Raw genomic sequence first — 27,340 nt, forward strand, 5'->3', positions numbered from 1 at the left:
GGTCATAACTTTTCTTCAAAAGAGCAAGCATCTTTTAATTTCATGGCTGCATTCACCATCTGCAGTGATTTTGGAGCCCCCCAAAATAAAGTCTCTCACTGTTTCCATTGTTTCCCCATCTATTTGCCATGAAGTGATGGAACCAGATGCCATGATCTTAGTTTTCTGAATGTTGAGTTTTAAGCCAACTTTTTCACTTTCCTCTTTCACTTTCATCAACAGGCTCTTCAGTTCTTCTTCGCTTTCTGACATAAGGGGGTGTCATCTGTGTATCTGAGGTTATTGATGTTTCTCCCAGCAATCTTGATTCCAGCTTGTGCTTCAACCAGCCCAGCATTTCTCATGATATACTCTGCATATAAGTTAAATAAGCAGGGTAACAATATACAGCCTTGACGTACTCCTTTTCCTATTTGGAACCAGTCTGTTGTTCCATGTCCAGTTCTAACTGCTGCTTCTTGACCAGCATACGGATTTCTCAGCAGGCAGGTCAGGTGGTCTGGTATTCCCATCTCTTTAAGAATTTTCCACAGTTTATTGTGATCCACACAGTCAAAATATTTGGTGTAGTCAATAAAGCAGAAGTAGATGTTTTTCTTGAACTTTCTCACTTTTTTGATGATCCAGCAGATGTTGGCAATTTGATCTCTGGTTCCTCTGCCTTTTCTAAATCCAGCTTGTACATCTGGAAGTTCATAGTTCACATACTGTTAAAGCCTGGCTTGGAGAATTTTGAGCATTACTTTGCTAGATGAGTACAACTGTGCAGTAGTTTGAGCATCCTTTGGCATTGCCTTTCTTTGGGATTGGAATGAAAACTGACCTTTCCCAGTCCTGTGGCCACTGCTGAGTTTTCCAGATTTGTTGGCATATTGAGTGCAGCACTTTCACTAGGTCTTACTGTGACAAATAAAAGAGTCAATGCATGTAAAATACTGGAACAGTATTAGGCATGTAGCAGGAATTTGAAAAACCTTAGTTATGACCTAAAATAATAATTATAATAATTATTACCTTCTCAATAATAGATACAGGAGAGTAATTGGAAAAGTGCTGAATATATAGCAAGAATTTAATAATTCTGTTATTAATTTAATATCCTAGTGGCTCAGACAGTAAAGAATCTGCTTGCAATGCAGAAGACATGGGTTCCATCCCTGGGTTGGAAGATCCCCTGGAGAAGGAAATGGCAACCCACTCCATTATTCTTGCCCGAGAAATCCCATGGACAGAGGAGCCTGGCGGGCTATAGTCCATGGGGTTGCAAAGAGTTGGACACAACTGAGTGACTAACATATCACACACTAGCATTGTTAGATTAATAGCAATCTCCTCAGTTATGCTTTGTGTTATTATTACTACTCTTTTCTAAAATTTTTAAACAACTTTTTATTTTACATCAGAGCATAGCCAATTAGTAATGTTGTGAAAGCTTCAGATAGACAGCAAAGGGACTCAACCATACATATACATATATCCATTCTCCTGCAGACTCCTCTCTCATCCAGGCTGCCACATAACATTGAGAAGAGTTCCCTGTGTATCCACTAGGACCTTGTTGGTCATTCATTTAAATACAACAATGTGTATGTGTCTATCCCAAAGTCTCTAACCATCTCTTGCCCCAATTCTTCCCCCTGGGAACCATAAGTTCATTCTCTAAGGCTGTGAGTCTGTTTCTGTTTTGTTCAGTTCAGTTCAGTTCAGTCGCTCAGTCGTGTCCAACTCTTTGTGACCCCATGAATCACAGCATGCCAGGCCTCCCTGTCCATCACCAACTCCCGGAGTTCACTGAGACTCACGTCCATCGAGTCAGTGATGCCATCCAGCCATCTCATCCTCTGTCGTCCCCTTCTCCTCCTGCCCCCAATCCCTTCCAGCATCAGAGTCTTTTCCAATGAGTCAGCTCTTCGCATGAGGAGGTCAAAGTACTGGAATTTCAGCTTCAACATCATTCCTTCCAAAGAAATCCCAGGGCTGATCTCCTTCAGAATGGACTGGTTGGATCTCCTTGCAGTCCAAGGGCCTCTCAAGAGTCTTCTCCAAAACCACAGTTCAAAAGCACCAATTCTTCGGTGCTCAGCTTTCTTCGCAGTCCAACTCTCACATCCATACATGACCGCAGGAAAAACCATAACCTTGACTAGATGGACCTTTGTTGGCAAAGTAATGTCTCTGCTTTTCAATATGCTATCTAAATAAGTTCAATTGTATCATTTCTTTTTAGATCCCACATATAAGGGATGTCATATGATATTTCTCTTTTTCTGTCTGACTTACTTCACTCAGCATGACAATCCCTAGATCCAACCATATTACTGCTGCTACTGCTAAGTCACTTCAGTCGTGTCCAACTCTGTGTGACCCCATACACAGCAGCCCACCAGGCTCCCCCATCCCTGGGATTCTCCAGGCAAGAACACTGGAGTGGGTTGCCATTTCCTTCTCCAATGCATGAAAGTGAAAAGTGAAAGTGAAGTAGCTCAGTCGTGTCCAACCCTCAGCGACCCCATGGATTGCAGCCCACCAGGCTCCTCTGTCCATGGGATTTTCCAGGCAGGAATACTGGAGTGGGGTGCCATTGCCTTCTCCGAACCATATTACTATATATGGCATTATTTCATTCTCCTTACTAGCTAATATTCCATTGTACCTATATACCATATCTTCTTTGCTCATTCACCTGTTAATGGACATTTAGGTTGCTTCCATGTCTTGGCTACTGTAAACAGTGCTGCAATGAACATTGGGGTGCATGTATCCTATCGGATCATATTTTTGGGGGGTATATGGCCAGGAGGGGGATTGTAGGGTCATATGGCAGCACTAGTTTGTTATTTAACTATTATTACTGTTCTTACTATTGCATAAAGAAGACTACAGAAGAACTCTGATGATTTAAGCCTTGAGGGTGTCAGTTAAGACTTGGTTGGTTGTTTTATCCAGAACCTTCTCATACACATCATTATCAACTGCTGGCAAGGCAGCTGAAGAATGAAATAAATGTGTAGGATTGACATCTCACATCATATTACACCCTCCAGACTGCTGGGCTGGATGTGGTAACCAAGCAGCTGTCAGAAACCATTCCATAGGCCTTGCTCCTGACTCACAATTGCTCATCTCCAGGGATATGATGGTAAATCTTTAGGAGTTTTGGTTTCAGTGAAGAGGAAACATTTTGATCCACACCCACTCCATCCCTGGGGAGAAGGGAGGCTACACTTTATCCCATGACTCATTTGATTTCCTAGAAGATTCCTCCTGCTTCAAGGGCTCAGTGGAAATGACACTGGCATGGATGAAGGAAGGAATTTTCATACACGACCCACATCATTGGAATCATAGTAAAGAAAACTGAGCTGCATACTTGAGGGTGCTCACTTTGCTAGGAATTCTAGGAAGTAAAGGCAGATCTTTAATGTTTAAAACTAAGAGGTCTGTTCTGCTTTGCATGTTCAATTCAGTTCAGTCGTTCGGTCACGTGCGACTCTTTGCGACCCCATGAATCACAGCACGCCAGGCCTCCTTGTCCATCACCAACTGCTGGAGTCTACCCAAACCCATGTCCATTGAGTCGGTGATGCCATCTAACCATCTCATCCTCTGTCGTCCCCTTCTCCTCCTGCCTTCTATCTTTCCCAACATCAGGGTCTTTTCTAATGAGTCAGCTCTTCGCATCAGGTGGCCAAAATATTGGACTTTCAGCTTCAACATCAGTCCTTCCAGTGAACACCCAGGACTGATCTCCTTTAGGATGGACTGGTTGGATCTCCTTGCAGTCCAAGGGACTCTCAAGAGTCTTCTCCAACACCACAGTTCAAAAGCATCAATTCTTCAGCCCTCAGCTTTCTTTATAGTCCAACTCTCACACCCGTACATGACTACTGGAAAAAACCATAGCTTTGACTAGACAGACCCAAAGCCTTTGACAATGTGGATCACAATAAAACTGGAAAACTCTGAAGGAGATGGGAATACCAGACCATCTGACCTGCCTCTTGAGAAACCTGTATGCAGGTCAGGAAGCAACAGTTAGAACTGGATATGGAACAGACTGGTTCCAAATAGGAAAAGGAGTACATCAAGGCTGTATATTGTTACCCTGCTTATTTAACTTATATGCAGAGTACATCATGAGAAATGCTGGGCTGGAGGAAGTTTTGCATATTACCATTTATTAAACTTTCAGCAAGCTCAGAATGGATTCAAAAGACAAAAGACTATTTTTTTTTGGCCATGCGTATGTGGGATCTTAGTTCCCCAACCAGGGATCGAACCTACGCCCTCTGCATTGGAAGCACGGTGCCTTAACCACTGGACCACCAGAGAAGTCCTTAAAAGATATTTTAAAATATTTTTACAGCATGACATTGTGTGTGACTTTAAATCTTCACACAAAAGAAGTATTTAGAAATCTAGCCTTGCCTGGGAAGTTGAAGAATCAATACAATAATTGAAAAGAACACACTATTGTATGAGAATCTTTTCCGTGTTTCCAAAGTCAATAAAGCAATGATCAGAACAGACCGGAACTATTAACTATGGTTCATGAAATCATGAGGAACATCTTCTTGATCTGAGACCCTGGGGCTTTCAGCTCGCCCACTTGTTCCTGAAGTTTTAGTAGGAATTTACTACAGGCACATCACTGTGCTTGGTGATAAAATACAAGTTGAGAACAGATTTTGCCCTTGTAAGGTGGGAAGTAAGGGCCAAGAAAAGGAAGAAGAGATGAAACAGGTGGAATTTCAGGGGAAGGAAAGTGGAGGAGGATTGGGGAGGCAGGTGCAGGGGGCTGGAACAGGCAGAGTGAAGGACTCTGTAACCCAGAATTCCCGTGGCAAACAGAACACACGTGTTGTTTGGTCTAAGAGTGGTTTTACTTTATTCCCAGGTAGGCATACAGGACCATTGTAGGGATCTGAAATGAATACATGTAAAAATCGTTCTATCTGGTAGATACTGAACACAAGAAATTTCCAGTAACTGGAGGTGACACAGATCCCTTGTGAAGGAGAAGAAGCTTATGCTGTCCTGGGCTACCCTAGACTTCAGAACCACTGACCATAAACACACATGAGATGAAGTGAAGACAATACCACTTACATGATTCAAACAACAAAACCCCCACCCCACGTACACACCAAAGACTTTGATATCAGTATAAACACCAGCTCCTCTTCTCCCTGGCTATATAATCTTAGGCAAGTTAATTCACCTCCATGAACCTCAATTGCCTTTTCTGTCAATTGGGAACCATAATACCATCTTTGCAGTGTTGTGGGGATTACACTTGAGAGGTATGAAGCACTCTCATGACTCTTGGCAGATAAAAGGAAAGCCATAAAGATCATGGTGATCATGACAATGTTAAAGAATCAAGATTTAGCGTCTCTGGACCACAGCTTTCTCTACTGTAAAACTAGAGGGTGGAACCAGATTTCCAAGAGCACTTAATCCAGTGTGATGGCACTTTTTCTTGCATGGCCTGAGAACTGCCTCTTTTATTTATTTATTTATTCATTTTCTGTATGAGTCATGAGAACCCAGATCTAAGAGGCATTTCATTTTGGACACCAGAATACTGGAGAAGTGATTCTTCCACACACCCTGGGTCATGCCACATCCTTGGGATCTTGGCCCTATCTTAGTGTAGTGTATCCTGATATTGCTCAGATTCACTATTACTGATTGATATTTCTGGCTTGTCTGGTTTTTGGTTTTTTGGTTTTGTGTGTATGTGTGTGTTTTTTTCCTCCAGGGCAGAGATGGGTGAACTTTTTATGTAAGGGGTCAAACAGTAAACTTTATAGGCTTTGCAGCCTACGCAGTCTTGGTCACAACTACTCAACTCTGTCTTTTAGCACAAAAAGCAACCCTAGACAATACATGAGCAAATAGTAGGATGGGTCCCAACAAAACTATTTATGGGCACTGAATATGAATTTTGCATAACCACGTGTTGTGATTATTAATATTCTGGATTTTTTTTTTCAGCAAAATAAAAACATAGAACCCATTCTTAACTCACAGGCCACACAAAACAAATGGCAGATAAGATCTGGCCCACAGGCTTTATAGTTTTCCTGCTCATTATCTATGGAAAGTTCCAAAAAAGAGAGTTCCATTCCTTTTTTTCAAAGTCTTTCCAGAGAAATCTTTCCTTGATTCATGCCTGCTCACTCTTTCCTGCTAGGAGGGTTCAGGGTCCTATGGAGACCCCACGACCACCTCACACCCCACCACAATGATGTAAGAACAGATCCACTTACCACATGATCATGATCACTAACTTCATTACAATTTCATTCAAAATGTTGAAGAATTCCACCATCAACTTGGCCTGCTCACCCATCTTCCCCATGGCAATGCCAAAAGCAATGAAAAACCCTATCAGACCTGTTGGGGGAATCACAGAACACAAAAGGACAAATGATAAGATACGTGTTTTCTTCTTGTTTGTAACCATCCCCTGTGTTACGAACTTGAGAGGTATGAAGCCACATTCTCACCACTGGCTAAGCATTAAAAGACAGAAGTATTACGTCCCACACTGAAAATACCTTTCCCCTGCATAATTATGGCTTTCCTGAATATTTTCCACATGAGCAAGTTGAACTATAAGCAGGTTAGTTCCTTGGAGAAAATGAATTCATTTTCATTCCAAACTAAAAAGTACTCTCTTCTCTCTTCCCTCCCCCCTCACTTATGAAGTCATGTGTAAGCAGATTCCATTAGTACATAGATTAACGAAGAAAGGCTTGTTGGGACTTGGGGATTATCATGCAGACCTTGGAGCCAATATTAGAAGAGTAGAGACCAATTAGCCAATTCAGTCTTTGCCAGGGTTATGTCTATATTAGTTTGGTGTTATCCCAAATTAATGCATGGTTGGTATATGTTTTACTCTAGGAAAATCCTAAACATGAAATTATTTTTCTATTGCTTATTTGAGAAGGAGGAAGAAATCTTGAAAAATCAAAGGGAAAGCAATGAGAAATCCAAAACAGCTGGGAAACCCCAGATGACCCAGTTTGTTTGGCTTTAACCTGTTATTTATTAATTCATCATCATTTTTTCCATGGTCCAAACGGTTAGAACACTTTCTTTTTTATTGTGTGTGCTTTTTTTTTTTTTTTTTCAGAATCATAAAACTAGAATATACTCTTTGTTATTTCCTAGCCCCTTGGCCCTCTTCTCCTTTTACTTGATGTCACTTGACTTCCATCTAAGTGCAGCCCCACCCCAGCTCCCAGGGTCGATCTAATCCCAGGCCAGGAGGGTCTGGGGAACCCTGTCCCCACCTCTTGATGTCAGCGTCAAATTGCACTAAGTCCTGGACCAAGACCAACCGCCAACCTTGGATCTTATTTCCGTGTTGCCTTTGCCTCATTCTCTGAGTATCTGTCCTGGAAACCTGCCTGATATATTAGTTCCTCCAAGGCAAGACCCAGCTTTTCTCTCCCCAGAAAATTCTCTCCGCCATCACTCCCTCCACCCCTCTTCCTCAGCATCTCACTCTGGAGCCTCACCCAGACTCTCCCAGTGTCTGGGGTGCACTCCATGGCTAACAGATGTCCCCATACTGCCTGTGGGGGGTGGGGTGTCTCTGGATTTCTGATAACCAGTCATCATGTGCCCCTCAACTACCAATCTGTGATTGCCAATCTTCGTGTTCCAATGCTAATGACTTGCATGGACTATAAACAAATGTCATTGTTCCCTTGGCAACAGGCCCTTGCTTGCCCATAGGACTTATTTTCTGCCCTGCAGTATGGGCCATCCACTCTTCCCTCTCTCCCCTTCCTCTTCCCTACACCTACTCTGTCCCACTTTGGCAGACTTTATTTCTAGCCCCTCCCTATTATATCCAGTTTCCTATAGTGTCCATTTATGCCCACAGTCTTGAGCCATATCAAGGTAAATTATAGCATTATGATTTGATTCTCTTAGAGGAAAATTCTTTCTGTCCAAACTTCTGAATTTACCTTTTCCTTAGTTACCAAAACCATTCATTTCTCATACCAAGTACGTATCAACCCAGATTGTTCAACTATCCTTTGCTGGACCTTCTCTTCTTCAGAAAAAAGAATCTAGCACTTGCACTGAAATTCTTAATCCATGATATTTAATATTTCCCCCTTTTCAGCTCTTAGCCAGAAAGATTAACTAGTGACTTACAAGTCAGTTTTGGCCATAAACACAAAGGCTTAATGAGAATTAGTGTGACCTAGAATTAGAGTGACCTAGTTCTGCAGTAACAGAGGAAATCAAATTTAGGCTCATCTCAAACCCACAGAGAGGAGGTTTCTAGGTGTATGGTGAGTGATAGTCTGTGAATATCATGGCTGAGAATAGCTAGTGGCACATGCTTAATTCCATCTGGAAATTTTAAGAGAAAATACCCAAGGTCTCAAGGTTCCAAAGAACTAGAATAAAATAGCATCCCTGGCAGGGTCAGCAGAAACTGTCCATCTCCATGAGTATAAGAGAAAGAGATGTTGAAAGGAGTAATCTCTCACAGGAGTTGACTTAAGTGGTTGGGATTGAATTGAAGTGAAGCCCAGAGTAGTCTGGAGGTTTGGGGAGTAGAGAAATGAGTCTTTAAAGAAGTGGGAGGCTGGAACCGGAGTTTTTATCTTCACTATTGCAATGCTTGATCCTCGGGACTTTCCAAAGCCAAAAAACAAACAAAAACCAAAAAAAAAAAAAAAAAGCCACCATCTCTGCCTTGGAAGACCATGGAAAGAACCTTATTTCAGCCATGATTTATAAATGGGAAGTTTCTCAACAGTCTAACTTCCCTTAGCTGTTCAGGGCCTCAATCTGCACTTAGAAGCCCATGGCCAGCCTGTCATTTCCCTCTGTAAACACTGCCTCACTGAACTCACTCACTGGAACAGCCAGTGTTGCATTTGAACAAAGCCCTCTTAGACTTGGTCACGGGGTTGAGCGAGTCCTGAATGGTGTTGAAACTCCCCAATACAGCCAAAGGTCATGTGACTTCCCAGAATCCACCAAGACCTTGGAAATGACCACAAAAAGTCTTCTGAATGATTCACTCCAGAGCCCTGACCCCATTACTCATGGCCACAGTACAAAACGGTGGGGCCACATTGACCGTGGGTCGTGGGGGGTCAAGGGGAGTTGGGAATGCCTGAAAGGGCCCCAGATATCCAGACAGTGGCAAAGAAGAGCCACTCAAGGTTGGATGTGGAGGGTGTTTGCAAATCCTTCTCCTCAGAGGAACCCTCCCACTTTCTCTTTCCTCCTCTCGCCTCCCACTGATTGTCAACAATATTTATTGATCTTCTGTTGCCTGGCAACCTGGTCTGCTTATCTCTTCCCTCACTCTCACTTCCTGCCAGGTCAAAGAAAAAGACACTTTTTAGTGGTGGGGCAATCTTGCTGAGTCAACCATTCTGGCTGAGTAAGGAGTACGGTCACCAAATTGAGGGGGAAAAAAAGGACTCCCAGATGAAATCTGAATTTCAGATAAAGAATGCATTTTTTAAATACAAGTATATCCGGTGCAATATTTGGGACATAACCCTTTAACACTATCTGTTGTTTATCTGAAATTCACATGAAATGGGCACCCTGTATATTATCTGACACCCCTACCAAAGAGACAAGGGCATTTGATCTCCTAGATGACAAAGTGAGCTCAATCTTCTCTAAAGAGCTCTCATTCAAATCCTTAGAAAGCTCCCTCTGCATGGATCAGCATATTTCTTCCACATAGATTTCCCATTTCTCGTACCTTATGACCAAATGCCCCTCTGTCTTGGCTTGGCAACACCATTCTAGCAGCAGACTGGGTTATGGTGGGGAGAATGGACCCGGGGGTGGGTGGGGAGTCAACTGAGCGGGGAGTATCCTCTGTGGGTTTTTCCTACTGAGCAGCTCACCTTTAATGACGAGAGCAGCTCACATGAGAAAGCACATGGCACGTACCCCTGGGCCCACATGCACAATCTCACTGAATCCTCGCAATGATCTACAAGAGAAATGCCAACTCCATGCCCACTTTACAGATGAATCTTGAGACATAGAGGAATCTGTCCACAACTAGATAATCAGTGAATGGCCGATACCGGATCCAAACAGGATCCAAACCGGTCTAACTGCAGAGTCCAAGAACCCCTGTGATGGCATGCTCAGAAGGTTCCACACTTGGGGAAAGGGCTCCCTGGAATCCCAGCTTTGAAAACAAAAGCTTCTCCTTTTGAGAAGTTCCTTTTAGCACCAATGCAACACTCTCCACTTCTAAAAGCACTGCCTTCTAAAAGACTGTGAGGACTGGGGCGGGACAGCTCCTATGCCTACACAGTCCTGGGATTCACACAAGGGTGGCTAGAAGAGAAAGAAATGAAAGACTCGGATGTGTAACCTCATGAAATGGAGAGTCAGAGAAAGTGACTGGCCAACACCAGGCAGAAAGTCGGGGGAAGTGCCCCGTGAGTGTCAGTCCCTCTCCTTCTCAGACTCCAGTCCCCACACCCCCAAGTGGTATTGCTCCTGCCTTCTCCCTTGCCCTTCATCTCAGCTCTCAGTCCCAGTTACCCTCAAATCGATCCCCAGAGAAAGCCTCTTGCTCCACCTACAGGACAGCAGGGCGACTGGCTTTCTGAGAAGGAAACCGGGAAGGCCAGCCGTGGGGCCCCGGCAGAGGTGTCTCCCACAAGGAGATGAAGACAAGGGTACTCACCTAAGACGTTCATGCCGTCCTTGAACTCCAGGCCCTTCTTGATGACCACCTGGGTCTCCTCCGGAACCTCGGTCACAGTCTCATTTAACAGTGAGAGGACAGCGTTGGTGGCATTGCCATCCTCGTCTGATGGGGGGGCCACCAGGACTTTCTTCGTCACTGTTTGGATCTAATGGGATGGGGAAAAAGAACATAAAGATGAGACGCTGTTAAAATCACCAAAATCCTAGCCAATTATGTGTTTTTAAATTCCTAACATGTCAAAAATAAGAAATGTCATAAACGAGATTATAAAATTGGGGAATATTTTATATGTCTGTGTTTGACAGAGTGATGCTTTAAGGCACAAATACAGGTGAGAAATGGCTGTCCTCATCCCATGGTAGGGACAGGATTTATAACATTCTCTTGTAATTACTATGAGCAGTATGGTCAGTAATGGGACACAAGCTTTGAGCGGAGGGACGCCTGTCTACTTCTTTCATGCCCAGGGAGACAATACCAAATATGAAACCCAGTTGGATGACCTGCTGGCCCCTGTGATGGGTCTTGGATCTGGCCAGGAATAGGAGGGTCTTGGTGGGGTTAGGACCCCATGACCCACACGATTTGCTTCTCTATGCCTGGTTTCCGTCACATGGAGTCTTCACAGGCCCACTTTCATGTGGGCTCCTCCCAGAGCCTGGCTCTGCTGGAGATTTCCATCTGGCTGCCAGATGTGCCAGCCACCAGCAGCCACCACAGCAGGGAGGTGTGAGGTGGGAAGACAGCCTCTCCTTCCGGGCAATGATACCAAGACTTGCTCCATGTTCCCCAAGCAACTCTGGGCCAACAGTCCCCTAAGAAGCTCTCAAGCTGTTCCTCGACATCTGGGGCAGCCATCCTATTTTCAAAGGTGCCAGGCACTCTGCATGCTGTGAAAATTCAACGTCTGAGCCCAGAGAATCACTACCTCCCTGGGCATGAAAATAGAAGGCGTGCAGAATCCTAGAATGTCAGTGCCGGCACGTAGTAGGCGACAGATGGCTGAAGCGTGAATAGATGCGGAAGAGGCATGGAGAAGTCAAGTGACTCGTCAGACGTCATACAGTTATTGGGACTTCAGCTCAGATGCACTGACCACCCCCGAGTTCTTTCACCACCTGTGCTGCCTGCTAAACTATATGGACACAATCCTCCAGCAGCTGAGCCCAAGGGTAAGCAAAGCTGAACAGATCGGCTCTCCTAACTGGGAGAGGGAAGTACAGCCTACATGCCCTGGGGCGAGACAGTGCTCTGTGTTCCAACCTGACAAATTTATATATAAATTTCCCATGCACTTGTGCTGGGAGAGGAGCAGGCCGGCTGAATGTGAGCAGGCAGCTCACAGCCCCCTTGGCCTGGGCAATGATGGCCCAAAGGGAGAATGCAGGGGGGAATCTGAAGGGACGCCTCCATGGACAACAGAGTCATGTGCCTGGAGACAAAGTGGGGACCATAGCCAAATACAGGCCTATTCTGAGAAGGCTAAAAAAGCTAAAGCTCAAAGGAGTAATGGCCATGTGTGTGCTCAGTCATGTCAGTCTTGTCCGACTCTTTGTGGCCTCATGGACCGTAGCCTGCCAGGCTCCTCTGTCCCCAGGACTCTCCAGGCAAGATTACTGGAGTGGGTTGCCATTCCCTTCTCCAGGGGATCTTCCTGATCCAGGGATCGAACCCATGTCTCTTGAGTCTCCTGCATTGGCAGGCGGATTCTTTACCACTAGCGCCACCATGGCCAATGGCCTGAATGAATGTTGGCCTCCAGGATCAGGTGGCCAGGTATACCATGTTCATGCGACATCTGTCTACCTCTTATGTCAACAGGAGCCCCTCAAGACTCACAGGGCTGAGTAACCCTAGGACAGAGAGCTAGTAGTTACTAAACCAGGATTCAAAGTGAGTTCTATTAACTCCAAAATACAGCTCCCAAAGAGCACAGGTGAGTGGCTTGAGCTGGAGGCCAGGTGCTAAGGATGCTACCACTGAGATGGGGTTCTCTGCCTTTCTTTCTGGCAATGCCATGTCACCGTCTAAGCATTCTCTGTCTTCCAACCCTCTTCAAGACCCTCCTAAGCCACTGGGATTGCCCGTGGGTTAAGCTCCCTTTCCTCTGGGCTGCCTGGAGACTGGCCTACGAAATCTGCACCCTCCCTCGGCCTGAGGTAAAATATTCCACATGATTTTTTTTTTTCCTGGTAGTCCTAACCCAAAGGGACCATGTCCTTGGGCTTCACTGGAGGACGAAGAGCTCACTCCTCATGTGAATTTTGCCAGCGGAGGGGTGGACCCAGGGCCGGGCGGGGCAGGGAATGGCCCGATCCTCTATCCTGGTGCTGCCCCCCACTCCCCAGTGCCCTTTGCTCTGGGCAGCAACATGCTGAGATTGCCCATCGACCGGAGAGCTCAGGAAGCGTGAGCATGGCTGACACCACAGAACTCCCCTCTAGCTCACATCCACAGCTCCGGGGGCCTGCCTGCTTCTCCGTCCTGCCCCAGTCACTCAGATGAAAAGAGGCTCCTTCCTGCATGGAGGGTGGTCATGATCCAGTATCGGAGGGAAGCCCAAATCTGTCCCTCTCCCCTCCCTCCGATACTGCTCCCACCCCAGGTCTCCTACTGGCTCAGCCTCCAGCTGCTCCAGCTCCAGGGAGCTCTTTCCAAAACGTTAAGAATAGACTTGGCACCTGGTTGTGTCCATCGCCCCAAAGCCAGCAAGCTCGTCTTTCTAAACAGGCTGGCTGAGGGGCAGGGGCATTAGAGAGAGGGTACCCGGAAGCACCCCTTCCCTAGCCTGTTTCATTCTTTTTTTTTTAATCTGTGACTGCTTGCAGGACAAAGAATGTTTTTATTGTCTTAAATGTATTTATTTATGGCTGCACTGGGTCTTCACTGCTTTCTCTAGTTGTGGTGAGTTGGGGCTCCTCTTCTTTGGGGCGTGAGGGCTTCTCGTGGCAGTGGCTTCTCTTCTCGCGAAGCACAGGCTCTACGTTACTCAGGCTTCAGTAGCTGCAGCACGCGGACTCAGCAGTCACGGCGCATGGGCTCAGCCACGCCGTGGCACGTGGAATCTTCCCGGACCAGGGACCACACCCATGTCCCCTGCACTGGCAGGTGGACTCCCGTCCACCGCACCATCAGGGAAGTCCCCTAGTCGGTTTCTGGTCCCTCCCCACTCCACTTCTCCTGCGCAGGACGTTTCCTTTAATATAGCTCCTTGATACAAGTGCAAGTGAGCCTTGCAAGTGAGCCATCCAAAGTGGCCTTGGAAGGCAGAGACCTTATTCCAGATTTATCCAGAGTGCAGTGGCATAGCAGTGGGTGGCAATGGCACCTTGAGGGCAGCTGGGAACACAGACTTCTCTCCTCTGTAACCTGTTTCCTAAATTTATTCTTCTGTGAGTTACTGGAAATGGCTGAAGGAGGTTCCTTAGTTCTAGTTTACTTCCAACCAGGGCTAGTGGGAACTGAGGTATATTCTAACCTAAACTAACTTTGGGTCTAGACAACAGGCTGGCTGTCTGTTGAGGGGGGTCTGGGCAGCTGACTCAGGGGATTTACTTGAGAGAGGCTGGGATTTGGGACCCGGGACCCAGGACCCTTTGCTGCCATGCTTGCACCAGGTCAAAGGTCTCCTCAAGCAACAGTAAAAAGAAGCTCTCAGGGACTAAAGACAACTGCAGGCATGCACAGATGAGGCAGATTATGAACAACATAACGCAAAAAGACCCAAAACCCAACTGCCACTTCTGAGATTTCTGGAACAGAAGCAGGGTACCAGGCACGACCCCTGCACACAGCACCACCAAGGAAGTGGGCAGACCACCCAAGGCACCCTACTGGCCTAACCCTTGGACTACCCTACCCTCACCCAATTTAAGGGACCAGCTTGTCCTGCGCCCCTGCACTCCCCCAACCCCCCGCCCCCCCCCCACACACACACATTCAGGGACAGAGCAAGAGAAGCCGTTACTTGTTCTCACTCCCTCCAGCTGCAGCCTGAGGTCAAATAAAGCCTTGCCTAAATTTCTCGTCTGACCTCTTATCAACTTCTAGAGTCTAAGAACTCTGGCCGGTAACATACCCAGCAGAATCAACATTTTTAAAAAATTGTGTGTTAAAAAAACAGATATGCGTGTATGCAGTTGGCAGGAGTATATATTGCTACAAATTTTGTAGGACCATTTTTTATAACATCAGCAAATTCAAAATATCAACTCTTTGGCAGGGCATGTTTTGCTTCTAGAATTTATCCTTTAGGAATACTACACAGCAACAGAAAAAGAGATGACACTAAAACACTGTTAAACAAGAAAGTAGAATGTAACACCGTATGTATGATGCAATATTCCCAGATTGATTTTTTTTTATTTTATACACACATACACAACATATATGTGACAAATATATATATATATATATATATTTATATATATATTTATATATATATATATATTTATAGGAGGAAACATGAGTAGCCTAGGGAAGGGACATGGGGACTTGAATTTTTACTTTATGTGCATTCAAAAAATTTTTTAAATTTCTACAATCCTCATGTATTACTTTGACAAATACCCTCAAGTATTAATTTGATGAATACCCAATTACTGGGCCCATTCTGGAGATTCTGATTCTGTAGAACATAAATAAGCATTTTGAAATGGACCACACGTGGTTTTGCTACATTGCTAAGATCGAGAACCACTGGGTACTCTAGAGGGTTGTGGGCAAGGGTGATAAAAATGTGCCTGTGGATGATACAGAGACAAGAACCAAAAAGAAGAAAAAGAGACAAACAGGAAAAAGAAGAGAGATTCCAGAGCTAAATGCTATTAAAAGTACTGCAAAAGAAATGGAAGTTAAAAAAAAAAAAGACTAAGCAACTCCTATCTGAAAATTCTGCCCCAGAGGATCCCCCACACTTAGGCAGAGACATAAATATGAAACAAATTATTGCCCACAGCTGGTTTGCTGAAATAGTCTCAAAGTTATCACCTTCAAAACTTAGGAGTTTGGAGAAGCAAGACTATCAGAACTCTGGGTTACCTGCTGAAAACAGGCTTGGACAAGGTTTTCAGGGAAAAGATTCCGAATAAGGTCCAAAAAGGCATCTAAACTGGACACTTCATCGTTCTTCTTCCCAGGCCCCAGTTGCTTCTTGAGTTTGGGGTTCCCTGGGTGGATGGCCAGGACAAGGATGACCCCCAACACCGCAGCAATGATGGTTGTGGACATGTAGTACACCATAGCTCTCGTGCCTAAGCGGCCGCTGGCTTTAGCATCCAGGCCTGACAACCCTAGATAGAAAAAGAAATCCAGAAGGATTAGTTCCGTTCTCTTCCTGTTACTTGCCCCTGTCTGCATACCTATACCTTCCCCAGGTGCTCAGTGGTAAAGACTCCGCCTCCAATGCAGGGGACCTGGGTTTGATCCCAAGGTTGGGAAGATTCCCTGGAGGAGAAAATGGCAACGCACTCCAGTATTCTTGCCTGGAGAATCCCCATGGACAGAGGAGCCTGACGGCCTACAGTCCATGGGGTCACAAACAGTCGGAAACGACTGAAGCTACTTGGCATGCATACCTATAACCAACCCCCAGCTTTGTATTACTCAAATGTATTAATAATTAATTAAACCTCCTTCAACTGAATATTAGGTCAACGCCACAGTTTACGATTCAATTTTCCAAGGATATTTTTGAGATTCTAGAGGGTGGTACTAGTGGTAAAGAATCTGCCTGCCAATGCAGGAGAGGCAAGAGACACAATTCTATCCCTGTGTCAGGAAGACCCCTTGGAGGAAACGGCAACCCACTCCAGTACTCTTGCCTGGAAAATCCCATGGACAGAGGAGCCTGGTGGGCTGCAGTCCATGGGGGTCATAAGAGTCAGACACGACTGAGCAACTGATCAGACGCACAGAAGGAACTGGGAAGAGTTGGAGAACGTCTGGTCCAGGGTTTATAAACGGGTTGGTGACAACATTTTTTTTCAGCCTGTGATAGTGAAAGTTGAATGCCCTATTCAATTTTTGATTCTGAGATTATGTCCTTCCCACTTCTTAAGTATTAAGAAATCCTTTCCTTATGAAGTGGTGATGCTGGTACATACTGGGTTTTTTTTGTTTGTTTGTTTGAAGGTCCTCACTTAGGGAAACAAAAGGTTGGTAGCCCTATGTATTCAAAATCTCTTTTGAATACATTGAGCGAGTGAGTGAGTGAAGTCGCTCAGTCGTGTCCGACTCTTTGCGACCCCGTGGACTGTAGCCCACCAGGCTCCTCTGTCCATGGGATTCTCCAGGCAAGAATACTGGAGTGGGTTGCCATTTCCTTCTCCAGGGGATCTTCCCATCCCAGGGATCGAACCCATGTCTCAGAATTGCAGGCAGACGCTTTAACCTCTGAGCCATCAGGGAAGCCCCTGATGAATACATTATGGGTCACAAAATCCAAAGTCTGGGAAAATGGAAGTGGTTCTAGCACAGCCCTATCACTCCTCGCAGATGAAACCTGATGGAGACCACGTTTTCTGACCTTGTGTAGGGATGTGAGAACACATGCACAGAACACCCAGCATGGGTGGAAGCTCCATCGATATCTCAGAAGCTTCTGTGATGGTTAGCAGAAACTCCAAGCAAGTCACAAAAACTCCAGCCTTCACTGGGTTTTTTTCCAGTAGTTTCTTCAGTTGTTCTACTTCCTGGTTTCAGTTCCTGCTTTTACTAGACTGAGACATGCAACGTTTACTGGGGATCAGTCTTTTTTGCTATGGAGGAGGAAATTATTATTGACATTAACTTTTCTGAATGAAGCTGACCCATATATGACCTATTTGTCCTTAGAGTCAATCTGAAGTCTAACTCTAGCTAATGGAAATGAAACTTCCTTACTGGGTTGGCTAATGTACAATCTATTAAACAGGCATGGAAAACAAATTTCTCTGGTTTCAAAAGGAGCTTTTAAAGTAAAATACAGCTTCATGCAGTCTGAGGCTGAATGCTAAGACCTTCCTGACACTGAGTGCCAGCTCTTTCCCTCACTGGATTCATTGGCCAACCAGCTATGAGGCTGTAACAGCTGAATCTCTTGGAGTTACCAGAGCTTCATTACATTCATAAGGTGGACGGTCTAGAACAGATTTCTCAAGATCACCCAGCCTATTGGTCCCCCAGATACAAACCAAAGCCCAGCTCTTCATCCCTAACCCAGAGCTTAGTCTCTAAAATTCAACAATTTCAACAACATTTGAGTAATATTTGGTAAGGAGGAAACTACCTGTATAAGCCCAGGGAGGGGAAAAAATAAAATCCTTTCAAATGAAACAACTCTTTGAGCCAAAAAACAAGTAGACATGAACTACACATTAAGGGTATCTTTCTTCTGAAACACTCCAAGAGTTTCATATCTAGTATTTCATTCATCTTTAATAACCACTTCCCTCTACACTCAATTAAATATTAAAGAAAAAAACTTCTTTTTCTATGTGTTATCTTTATTTGTTAGTTTCTGAACAAATACAATTTAGAAAATGAGAAAAGTGTACATTAAAAATTAAAATCTCTAGAGATGATCACTTTTAACATGTGGTTATTTCCTTTTTATCTTTTGTTGCTACACAGACAGATGGACCAACCAAACTCTTTTTCTTAGGGTTGCTTATTTCAGTTTTAGAGTTAGGAAAATCAAGACTCTGAAGATAAATGACACAGAAGATGATCAGATTCATTGATTCAACCAAATTGAGATTTTATGGTCAGTCCAAAAGCTAGAACAGTATGACCCACTTTGACCCAGTGCCAGAGAAGTGGTCTTACCTGTGATTAAACTGGAGATGATGAGAGGGAGAATGAGCATTTTCAGCATCCTCATGAGTATATCCCCTGGGAAGGCTATTAACATAACCACATCTGGGTGGATAGGAGATGCCAAGCGAAGAAGTCCTCCACATACTGCCCCCAGGATGACACCTATAAGGAAGGAGAAAAAATATGAATCTATTTTTTGCCCTCATCAAATGAATAGCTCTAGGGATACAGTTGGGAGAAGGCAATGGCACCCCACTCCAGTACTGTTGCCTGGAAAATCCCATGGATGGAGGAGCCTGGTAGGCTGCAGTCCACGGGGTCGCTAAGAGTTGGACACGACTGAGCGACTTCACTTTCACTTTCCACTTTCATGCATTGGAGAAGGAAATGGCAACCCACTCCAGTGTTCTTGCCTGGAGAATCCCATGGACGGAGAAGCCTGGTAGGCTGCAGTCCATGGGGTCACACAGAGTCGGACACAACTGAAGCGACTTAGCAGCAGCAGCAGCAGGAATATAGTTCAGTAACATTAACTTTTCTCGTACCTCTCTATTATCAGATGATGACTAACACATAACAAAAATACCATTAGAAAAGTGAAGTTAATTTTGTTGACTTGTGAGAAAATGTTTTCTATCTCCAACTCTTCGAAAAGGCCACACTGGAAGAGTCAAGAAGAGCCTTCTGAAGGCTCTGTGGGAAATATAACCTGGCAACTTGATCCCAATTTCTTTAGGATATCATCCACTTGCAGAGTCAGAGATTGTCAGTGGAAATAACCCACAATGTCAGATATGCTTCTCTTCCCAGCCTAGGCTGGGTACATGCCATGGTGTCTAATATATTTCTTATCTTTTTAACTGAATATCAGACAAAAGGAACATTAACGTGACCAAACTGGCGTTAGTTTTCTTTTGTCTACTTCCAGTCATTTGCCCATGGCTCATCCTCAAAGAGCTTTGTCTTTGACTTCTATGTCCTGATACATAATCTTGAAATGTGTTGATCTTAAGGGAGATCAAGGAGGGTGTCTAAAAATATAAGATTTGGGAGGAAACAATTTGAGCAGAAAAGCTACCAGGAGCCTTTTGCTTTGCATACTCAAGGATTCCACAACAAAACCTTGGATCGCTCCAAACTGGTGGCTAACATAAGCCACCCTTGTGGAAACCACAAATGGGGTCATAAGCATGACTAGAGTCAGGGAGGGAGGCAGGGGCGTCCTAGGTATATGGCTATGGGATTAACCCCAGAGATGCAAAGAGAATACGTAACACAGCTGGAAATCTGATATTTTTTCCTTCCACAAGTGAAGAGCACACTTTTTTAAAACTTAGGATGAATGAAATTTCATCCCTTCTGTGGAGGGTAACCCTTGGAAAACCCTACCATGTCTGCGGTTTTCTTCTATTAAGTGAACACAGCTGGGGCAAATGTCCACTCCCGACTGTAGTCCACTGACATCCAAGATGACTGGCTCAAAGGATAGGGCATGAAATGATGTGGTTTCAGTACGACTCAATTTCCCCCATTTTCAATAAATCCTGGTTGAAAACCCAAGGCCAAGTCTATGTCAATGGTCACACAAAAGTACAACCAGCGCCTGGGTGAGACCTGAAGCAGAGGAGCAAGGCTTCTGAGGTGGAGCTGGAGCAGGTCAAAGCTTCAGGACAAGCCTCTTCCACACTGACCTTGTTAGCTACTGTGCTAACTGAATCTAAGTTAATGAGGTGCATGGAAAATGTGAATCCTTGGAGTCCTGTTGGTGAGGTTTTGGCAACTGTTGCCTTTATCAAGATGCAGGTACTTCTCTAAATGTGGTATACTGATCATCTGCTTTGGAATCACCTAGAAGGTTTAAGGGGCTTCCCCGGTGGCTTAGTGGTGAAGAATCCGCCTGCCATGCCCAAGGTATAGGAGATGTGGGTTGGATCCCTGGGTGAGGAAGATCCCCTGGAGGAGGGCATGGCAACCCACTCCAGTATTCTTGCCTGGAGAATCCCATGGACAGAAGAGCCTGGCGGGCTACTGTCCCTATTGTCACAAAGGGCTGGACATGAGTGAAGCGACTGAGCGCACGCGCACACACACACACACGTATGCACACATGCACAGAAGGTTTAAGATGCAGATTCCAAGGTCTCATGCAAATGGCCCACAGCACAGTCTGTGAGCAGGACCCGGGAATCTGCATGCTCATTTACCCACAGAAACTGGTCGTGCTTACTGGAATCTGAGATCCACTAGAACCCCAAGGAGGAAAACATGGCTGGGGCAGGTAAAAGGGAAAAGAATCTCACTGAGGCGGCTGTTCCAGGGCAAAGGTGGGGTTAGGCAGCACGTGTGGCTTGCTTTCTGGGTTAGAGTGCCTGCTGCCAGAACCAGCTTCCACACAGAGCCAGGAGAGACCCGGGGCAGAGGAGTGGGTGGGGCCACCTGTCTCCTACCGAACACAGTCAGGGTGAGCAGGAGATTCTTCCCCAGCTTGTCGCACAAGCGCAGCCCCAGATGCCGTGGCTTTGGCTCCTCCGCACTCAGGTGGCTGTCGTGCATCCGTACTTCCACCTGCTTGGGCATGTTGTTGGCACTGAAACAGAAATGAAGGCAGTGGTTAGAGTCTGCTGGGCACTGCCTCTCTGCAGTTTGAGGGGCTCAGGATGTAGAAGGCGAAACAGCCTCCCAGGGCACAGCTGGGATTCTGGAATCACTGGCAGGGAAGTAAAAAGTCAAAGAAACTCAGGGTGCCATGGATGATAGTTCACCCATAAGCAGGACACAAGGACACACCAAATGCCAATGAGCTAAGTGTTTTTATCCCTATTATCTTGAATCATAGCAGGAAAGGCATCGCACAGGCAGTGGAAGGTTCTTCCAAGAGTCCCATGGTAACTCTCCAAGGCAAGTGCCCCTGCCCCATTTCACAGAAAGTAATTTGCCCAGATATATCTGGCTCAAAAATCTGAGCCCTTTCATTCTTGTATCAAGAACAAAAAGATGACTTTTTAATAATCTAAGGTCAGGAAAGTAACAGCCTGAGTCACTGCTAAATTAAATGCCTCTGAGCTCCAGTCTTCCCCATCCTGGACACAGAAAACTCAGACATGCTAGTAGTCTAAGTTCTACCTTTCTTTAGGAAAAGATGATTTTTCTAGCTTAAAAAAAAAATTGGTTCCATTGTGGTTTTTAAAAGGTCATTTGCGTTATTGGGACTCCTCTGAGCTGCCCAAGAGTCATGCTCCTCAGTGTCAAAGGAACATCTCTCTAAGCAGCCTGTGATCGCCTCCAACTGCAGATGCATCCCAGTCCTCTTCCAGAAAAACCCCACGTGAACCCAAGCTCTGCTAAGTCATCCATCAGAGACTCTGCCAGGACAATGAGTAGATTGTCTCTTTTTTCCAGCTATGTCATTTCCTGGGCCAATAAGATTTCAAGTTTAAGCTTGGGGACCAACGCAGGGAGGCCAATTTTTTTTTACTTTGACATCTTAGGACATTTCTGTCAGCTGTCATTTACAACTACCATCATGCAACAAACAAAAAAAAGATCTTCAACACCTTGAAAGACAAGTCACAGTCTCTGAATAAACAACTATTTCCAGGGGGCGCTAGTGGTAAAGAACCTGCCTGACGATGCAAGTAGACCCTAAGAGATGCCAGTTCGATCCCTGGGTTGGGAAGATCCCCTGGAGGAGGGCATGGCAACCCACTCCAGTATTCTTGCTTGGAGAATCCCATGGTCATAGGAGTCTGGTGGCCTGTGGTCCACAGGGTCGCAAAGAGCTGGACACGACTGATTCACCTTAGCACACATGCCTTTCTTCAAGATAAACAGGTGTCAGCCTTACCCAGATATTCCCACCACAGACTGGAGAGACACTCCTTTGGAGTCGACACCAATCTGCAGACGAGTGGTTTGAAACCACTGGTTATACTGGAAATAGTGTGGATTTTGCAATCAGAGAGCCTGGGTTCAAATCATGACTCTATCACTTGCTAGCTATGTGGTTTATAGAAAGAAGGGCTCAGGACTTCCCTGGTGGTCCAGTGATTAATAATCTGCCTTCCAGCTCAGGGGGAATGTGTTTGACCCCTGGTCGGGGAACTAAGATCCCACGTGCCGTGAGGCAACTAAGTCCACATACCGAAACTAGTGAGCCCAGGGTCTCAACTAGAGAGCCTGTACTGCAAACTACAGAGCCCAGGCACTCTGGAGCCTGCAGACCACAACTGGAGAGAAGCCTGTGTGGCTGCAAGGAAGAGTCCTCGTGCCATAACACCTGACATACCCATAAATAAACAAATATTCTCTAAAAAAAAAAGAAAAAGGAAAGAAAGTCTCGAGGCCTACCTTGTGGAAGTTAAACACTATGATGTATGTTAGGCAGCCAGCATGCATGGTCCCTTTCTCCAGGGAATATTCACGACAAGTGTGACATTTAACTTAGGGGACCCATCCAGCTGCACCACCATTCAAGACACCGTTAGGGACTTATAGCCATATGGTTTCCATAGTGTAGTGGTTATCACGTTTGCCCAACACGTGAAAAGTCCCCAGTTCAAAACAGGGCAGAAACAATCTTTGGAGAAGGAAATGGCAACCCACTCCAGTACTCTTGCCTGGAAAATCCTGTGGAGGGAGGAGCCTGGTAGGCTACAGTCCATGGGGTTGCAAAGAGTTGGACACGACTGAGTGACTTCTCTTTCTTTCTTTCAAGACACCAAGCTTAGCTTCTGGACTCTCAGAGTCAAGACCAGGGACCCAATACAATGTCTTACTTTATCTTAACAAACTGCTTAATGTACTTGCTTCTAAAATATTTTAACATTAGGAATAATGTAGCAAGGTCTGGTAGAACACTCAGATGAAAACATTAGTCAAAATAAAAGCATCTTAGTCTTCCTACAGTGGCCTAATTTTCTACTCATCTAGTTAGTTTGAGGGCACCCCCGGACTATCTGGCATGTGTGTATGTTAATGATCATTCAGGCAGTCTAAAGAAAACAGGGCCGGAAGTTCACTGCAAGCAGACAAGGGCTGTCTGACCAGCAAGCAGTAAAGACCATTTCCTCCCATCACCAAATAAAACAGATGGAAAAGTTCTTTTTACAGCACAGCAGGGAAAATGATCAAAACGATCTTTTTAACATGGATGGACCATATTTCCATGCTTGCATTAGGATCTTTTTATATTTTTAAACACTTCTCTAGCCAATAATCTGAAGCTGTAAACCAGGAAATTGCCAATAAAGAATGGCGGCCGTACGTGTTCTGAAATGGTGAATGCATTTGTTAGCCAGCCCTTGGCAAAATACTATATGAGCGCCTCGAGAGCGTAATCCCCTGCCTTCTGTTTCATTTGAAGCCCTCCTGCCACTGAAGTTAGAATCATGGTTGGTATTTCAGTGAGACTATCAAGTATTTAAACCAGACATTCTGGCAAGATCCATACGACGTAATGAAAGCGTCAGGCATCAAGACAGCCACGTCCAAGGAAAAACACACAAATATTAGGTTAACGTCCACACCCCATCAAGCAGTGCGGTTGGATGCCTGTTGGCCACCCTTTTGAGTCACACAAAATCTCTGTTTAACGATTTGTCTTTTAAGCCATGGCAAAACATCCCTGAAGCCCAGAATCAAAACAGCCACATCAAAGTGGCAGCATCGAAATCTCATGAACCCACAAGTATTTATTGAGAGGATGCCTGTGACTTGCCCACTTGGAATTAAACACACGCTCCAAGCTCGGAGGAGCTTCTAACATCTGCGTGTAGAAAATCATCGTTAAAGTGCATCAGGACCTCGGCTTGCCTCTGGGGATGCAGGGAGTCCGCCAAGAACTCTTTGTAAAAATCCTTGACAAGTCTAAGTGATCCCTACACCCTCCAAGAACACAAAGAGAGCTTGAAATGGAGAATATTATAGAACATAACATTAAACGGCATCATACAGCACAATACGGAGCTGCTTCTAAGCCTTATATATCCTCAGAAGAAGAGACATAGTGCTTTGTTTTTATTTTGTATTTACCATTTCTAATCATCTTTAGGGTTGGATAGCATCACCGATTCAATGGACATGAACTTGGGCAAACTCAGGGAGATAGTAAGGGACAGGAAGGCCTGGCATACTCCAGTCCATGGGGTAGCAAAGAGTAGGACCCGACTTCACAGCTGAATAACAGCAATCATTTTTATTCCTTCCTATGGTTGTAAGGTTTTTTCCCTTCTAGTTTTACTGAGATATAAATGACACACAGCACTGTATAAGTTTAAGGTAAGCAGCATAAAGATTTGATTTATATACAACGTGAAGTGATTATCACAGTGAGTTTAGAAAACATCCATCATCTCATATATGTACGAAGATAAAGAAATAGAAAACAAATTTTTCCTTGTGATGAGAACCTTTAGGATTTACTCTCAACAACTTTCATATATAACATACAGCAGTGTTATTATATTTATCATGGTGTACATTACATCCATGGAACGGATACAGTTTTTCCTATGACTTGACAGACATCCACAGCTATGTGGATGCTGGTTACTGAATGCACCTGGTAACAAGGATAACAAGGGTACCTGGTATTTACTGAGGACTCTGTGTGTCAGACACGACAGTCAGTAATGAGTAAGGTATAATCCTCGCCCTTAAGGAGCTCGTATGCGGAACACAAAGCGCAGGGTCTGGTACTTGTCTCCTTACATACGGGCCATGATAAGATCCTGTACAGGATGCTATGGGACCTGGTAAGAACGGTGCCTAACCTAGCTTTGGGGAAGAAGGAGAAAGTTCAAGAAAGGTTCCCAGGAGGGACTGATACCAGAGCTGGATCTTAAAGGATGGATTTAAACGTCTACATCCTCCACCACTCTTCAAACCCTGAGAGCAGAACTGTGTTCTTTAACACCTGGCCCCAAGCACTCAATAAATGTTTGTTCAAAGAAACTATGAACCGGAAAGCAGCTATACAGGGCACTGTGCTTCCTCCTGGGAACCAGGTCCTTCTACAGTGGCTGGCAGCATACCAGCTAGCAACCCTCTCACCATTCTGCATTTATTCCACAAGTTCCTGTTGGGCATATATTACAGGCCCCATGCTGTTACAGGTGCTAAAATAACACAATAGGCAAAAGAGACAAAGCCCTTGCTCTCGCAGGATATACCTTTTAGTGGAGAACAAATAAATGAATAAATATATTTCAAGTGGAGATAACATGCTAGGAAGAGGGTGACAGGCAGAAAGAAGACAGAGCTATTTTGTATCAGCTGGTCAGGAAAGGGGAGCTTCTGTGATAAAGGGCATTTGACCAGAAACCTGGAGGAATGAGGGGTCTCCCTACAGAGTGAAGTAAGCCAGAAAGAAAAACACCAATACAGTATACTAACGCATATATATGGAATTTAGAAAGATGGTAACAATAACCCTGTGTACGAGACAGCAAAAGAGACACTGATGTATAGAACAGTCTTATGGACTCTGTGGGAGAGGGAGAGGGTGGGAAGATTTGGGAGAATGGCATTGAAACATGTGTAACATCATGTATGAAATGAGTTGCCAGTCCAGGTTCGATGCACGATACTGGATGCTTGGGGCTGGTGCACTGGGACGACCCAGAGGGATGGAATGGGGAGGGAGGAGGGAGGAGGGTTCAGGATGGGGAACACATGTATACCTGTGGCGGATTCATTTTGATATTTGGCAAATCTAATACAGTTATGTAAAGTTTAAAAATAAAATAAAATTAAAAAAAAAAAAAAAAAGAAAAAAAAAATTCTGAAAAAAAAAAAAAAGAATGCAGTTTGTCCAGAGCTTAGCAAAATAAATGAAATACACACAATTTAGGAATGTATTTGTCCAAACTAGCGCCTGAAGCTCCCGCCAGATGTCAATTCTGGTGTCCACATGTTGGTTTTTAGCACAGACACAGATTCAAACAAAAGTCAAGGCAGTAATGCTACATCTCATTATCATTGTGAATATGGCGGATTTCAATGACTGTCCCAACTTCAAGAGAAATGAATTCCAGAGAAATGTGAGTTGGACCCAGGAGGAAGGTTGAGGTCACAGCAGCCTGCAGATTTGCTACCCTGGCAATGAACAGGAAGGGCAAGGCCTGATCTAGGTAAGTCTGTTGGATAAACACAATAAGTTAATCCAAGTACACACACTTATCCTTATATTAACACTCCATTCCTACAACTTGTGGCTATGCAGAGGGGACCAGGTAATAAGGACTCTGAAAGCCCAAGTGTGAGGCTTGGTTCTACCAAATCCATCAAGCCTGATGCTCTCCCCAAACTGTTCATCACCTCTATTTCTACTTGGGTACCTTTCGGATGGAAGATTTAGCAATGCAATTCCTTAACAGAGTACTGGAATGTTCCATAAGCCAGTTCTACCAGATCTCTCTCCACTGCCCAACAAAGTAAGGCCACGTGACGGGAGAGCTTCTTGGATAATCCAGACTTGAACAATGAGCCTATAACTTCTTTCTGCCTTAGCTCCTCCGCTGAACTATTTAAACAGCTGTTAATTTTGCAGTCAGTTGCTGGCCTGTTCTTTCTCATGCAAATCCACGTGAGTTCTGTTTCAAAGGCAAGCTCAGCTTAACGTGCAGAACATCCTCTGTGAATCCAAAGGGAGCATGTAATGGGGCTGGTACTAAGTTTAAACAGTTCTCAGAACCTGTTATTCATTTGCGTTTGTTTTCCCTCGCTCTGCCAAGAGCCTCTAACGATAGGCTCATTAGATGTGGTGTTGGATACAGATTTCCTGCCTGCACGCTTCTGTGTCAACTT

General features: G+C 44.8%; 1 protein-coding gene across 1 annotated transcript in view; it reads right to left on the reverse strand.

The window, feature by feature from the left end:
• Positions 1-27,340, reverse strand: part of SLC1A2 (solute carrier family 1 member 2) — a 98,746-nt gene that overhangs the window by 30,391 nt on the left and 41,015 nt on the right. Inside the window, exons 2-6 of the mRNA XM_055547761.1 lie at positions 20,983-21,122; positions 18,545-18,697; positions 15,779-16,029; positions 10,715-10,883; positions 6,276-6,402 (exon numbers count right to left, since the gene is read on the reverse strand). Of these exons, the coding sequence (XP_055403736.1) occupies positions 6,276-6,402; positions 10,715-10,883; positions 15,779-16,029; positions 18,545-18,697; positions 20,983-21,122 (840 nt within the window). The remainder of the gene's footprint in view (positions 1-6,275; positions 6,403-10,714; positions 10,884-15,778; positions 16,030-18,544; positions 18,698-20,982; positions 21,123-27,340) is intronic.

This window comes from Bubalus kerabau, chromosome 15 (assembly GCF_029407905.1).
Source record: "Bubalus kerabau isolate K-KA32 ecotype Philippines breed swamp buffalo chromosome 15, PCC_UOA_SB_1v2, whole genome shotgun sequence".
NCBI lineage: Eukaryota > Metazoa > Chordata > Mammalia > Artiodactyla > Bovidae > Bubalus > Bubalus kerabau.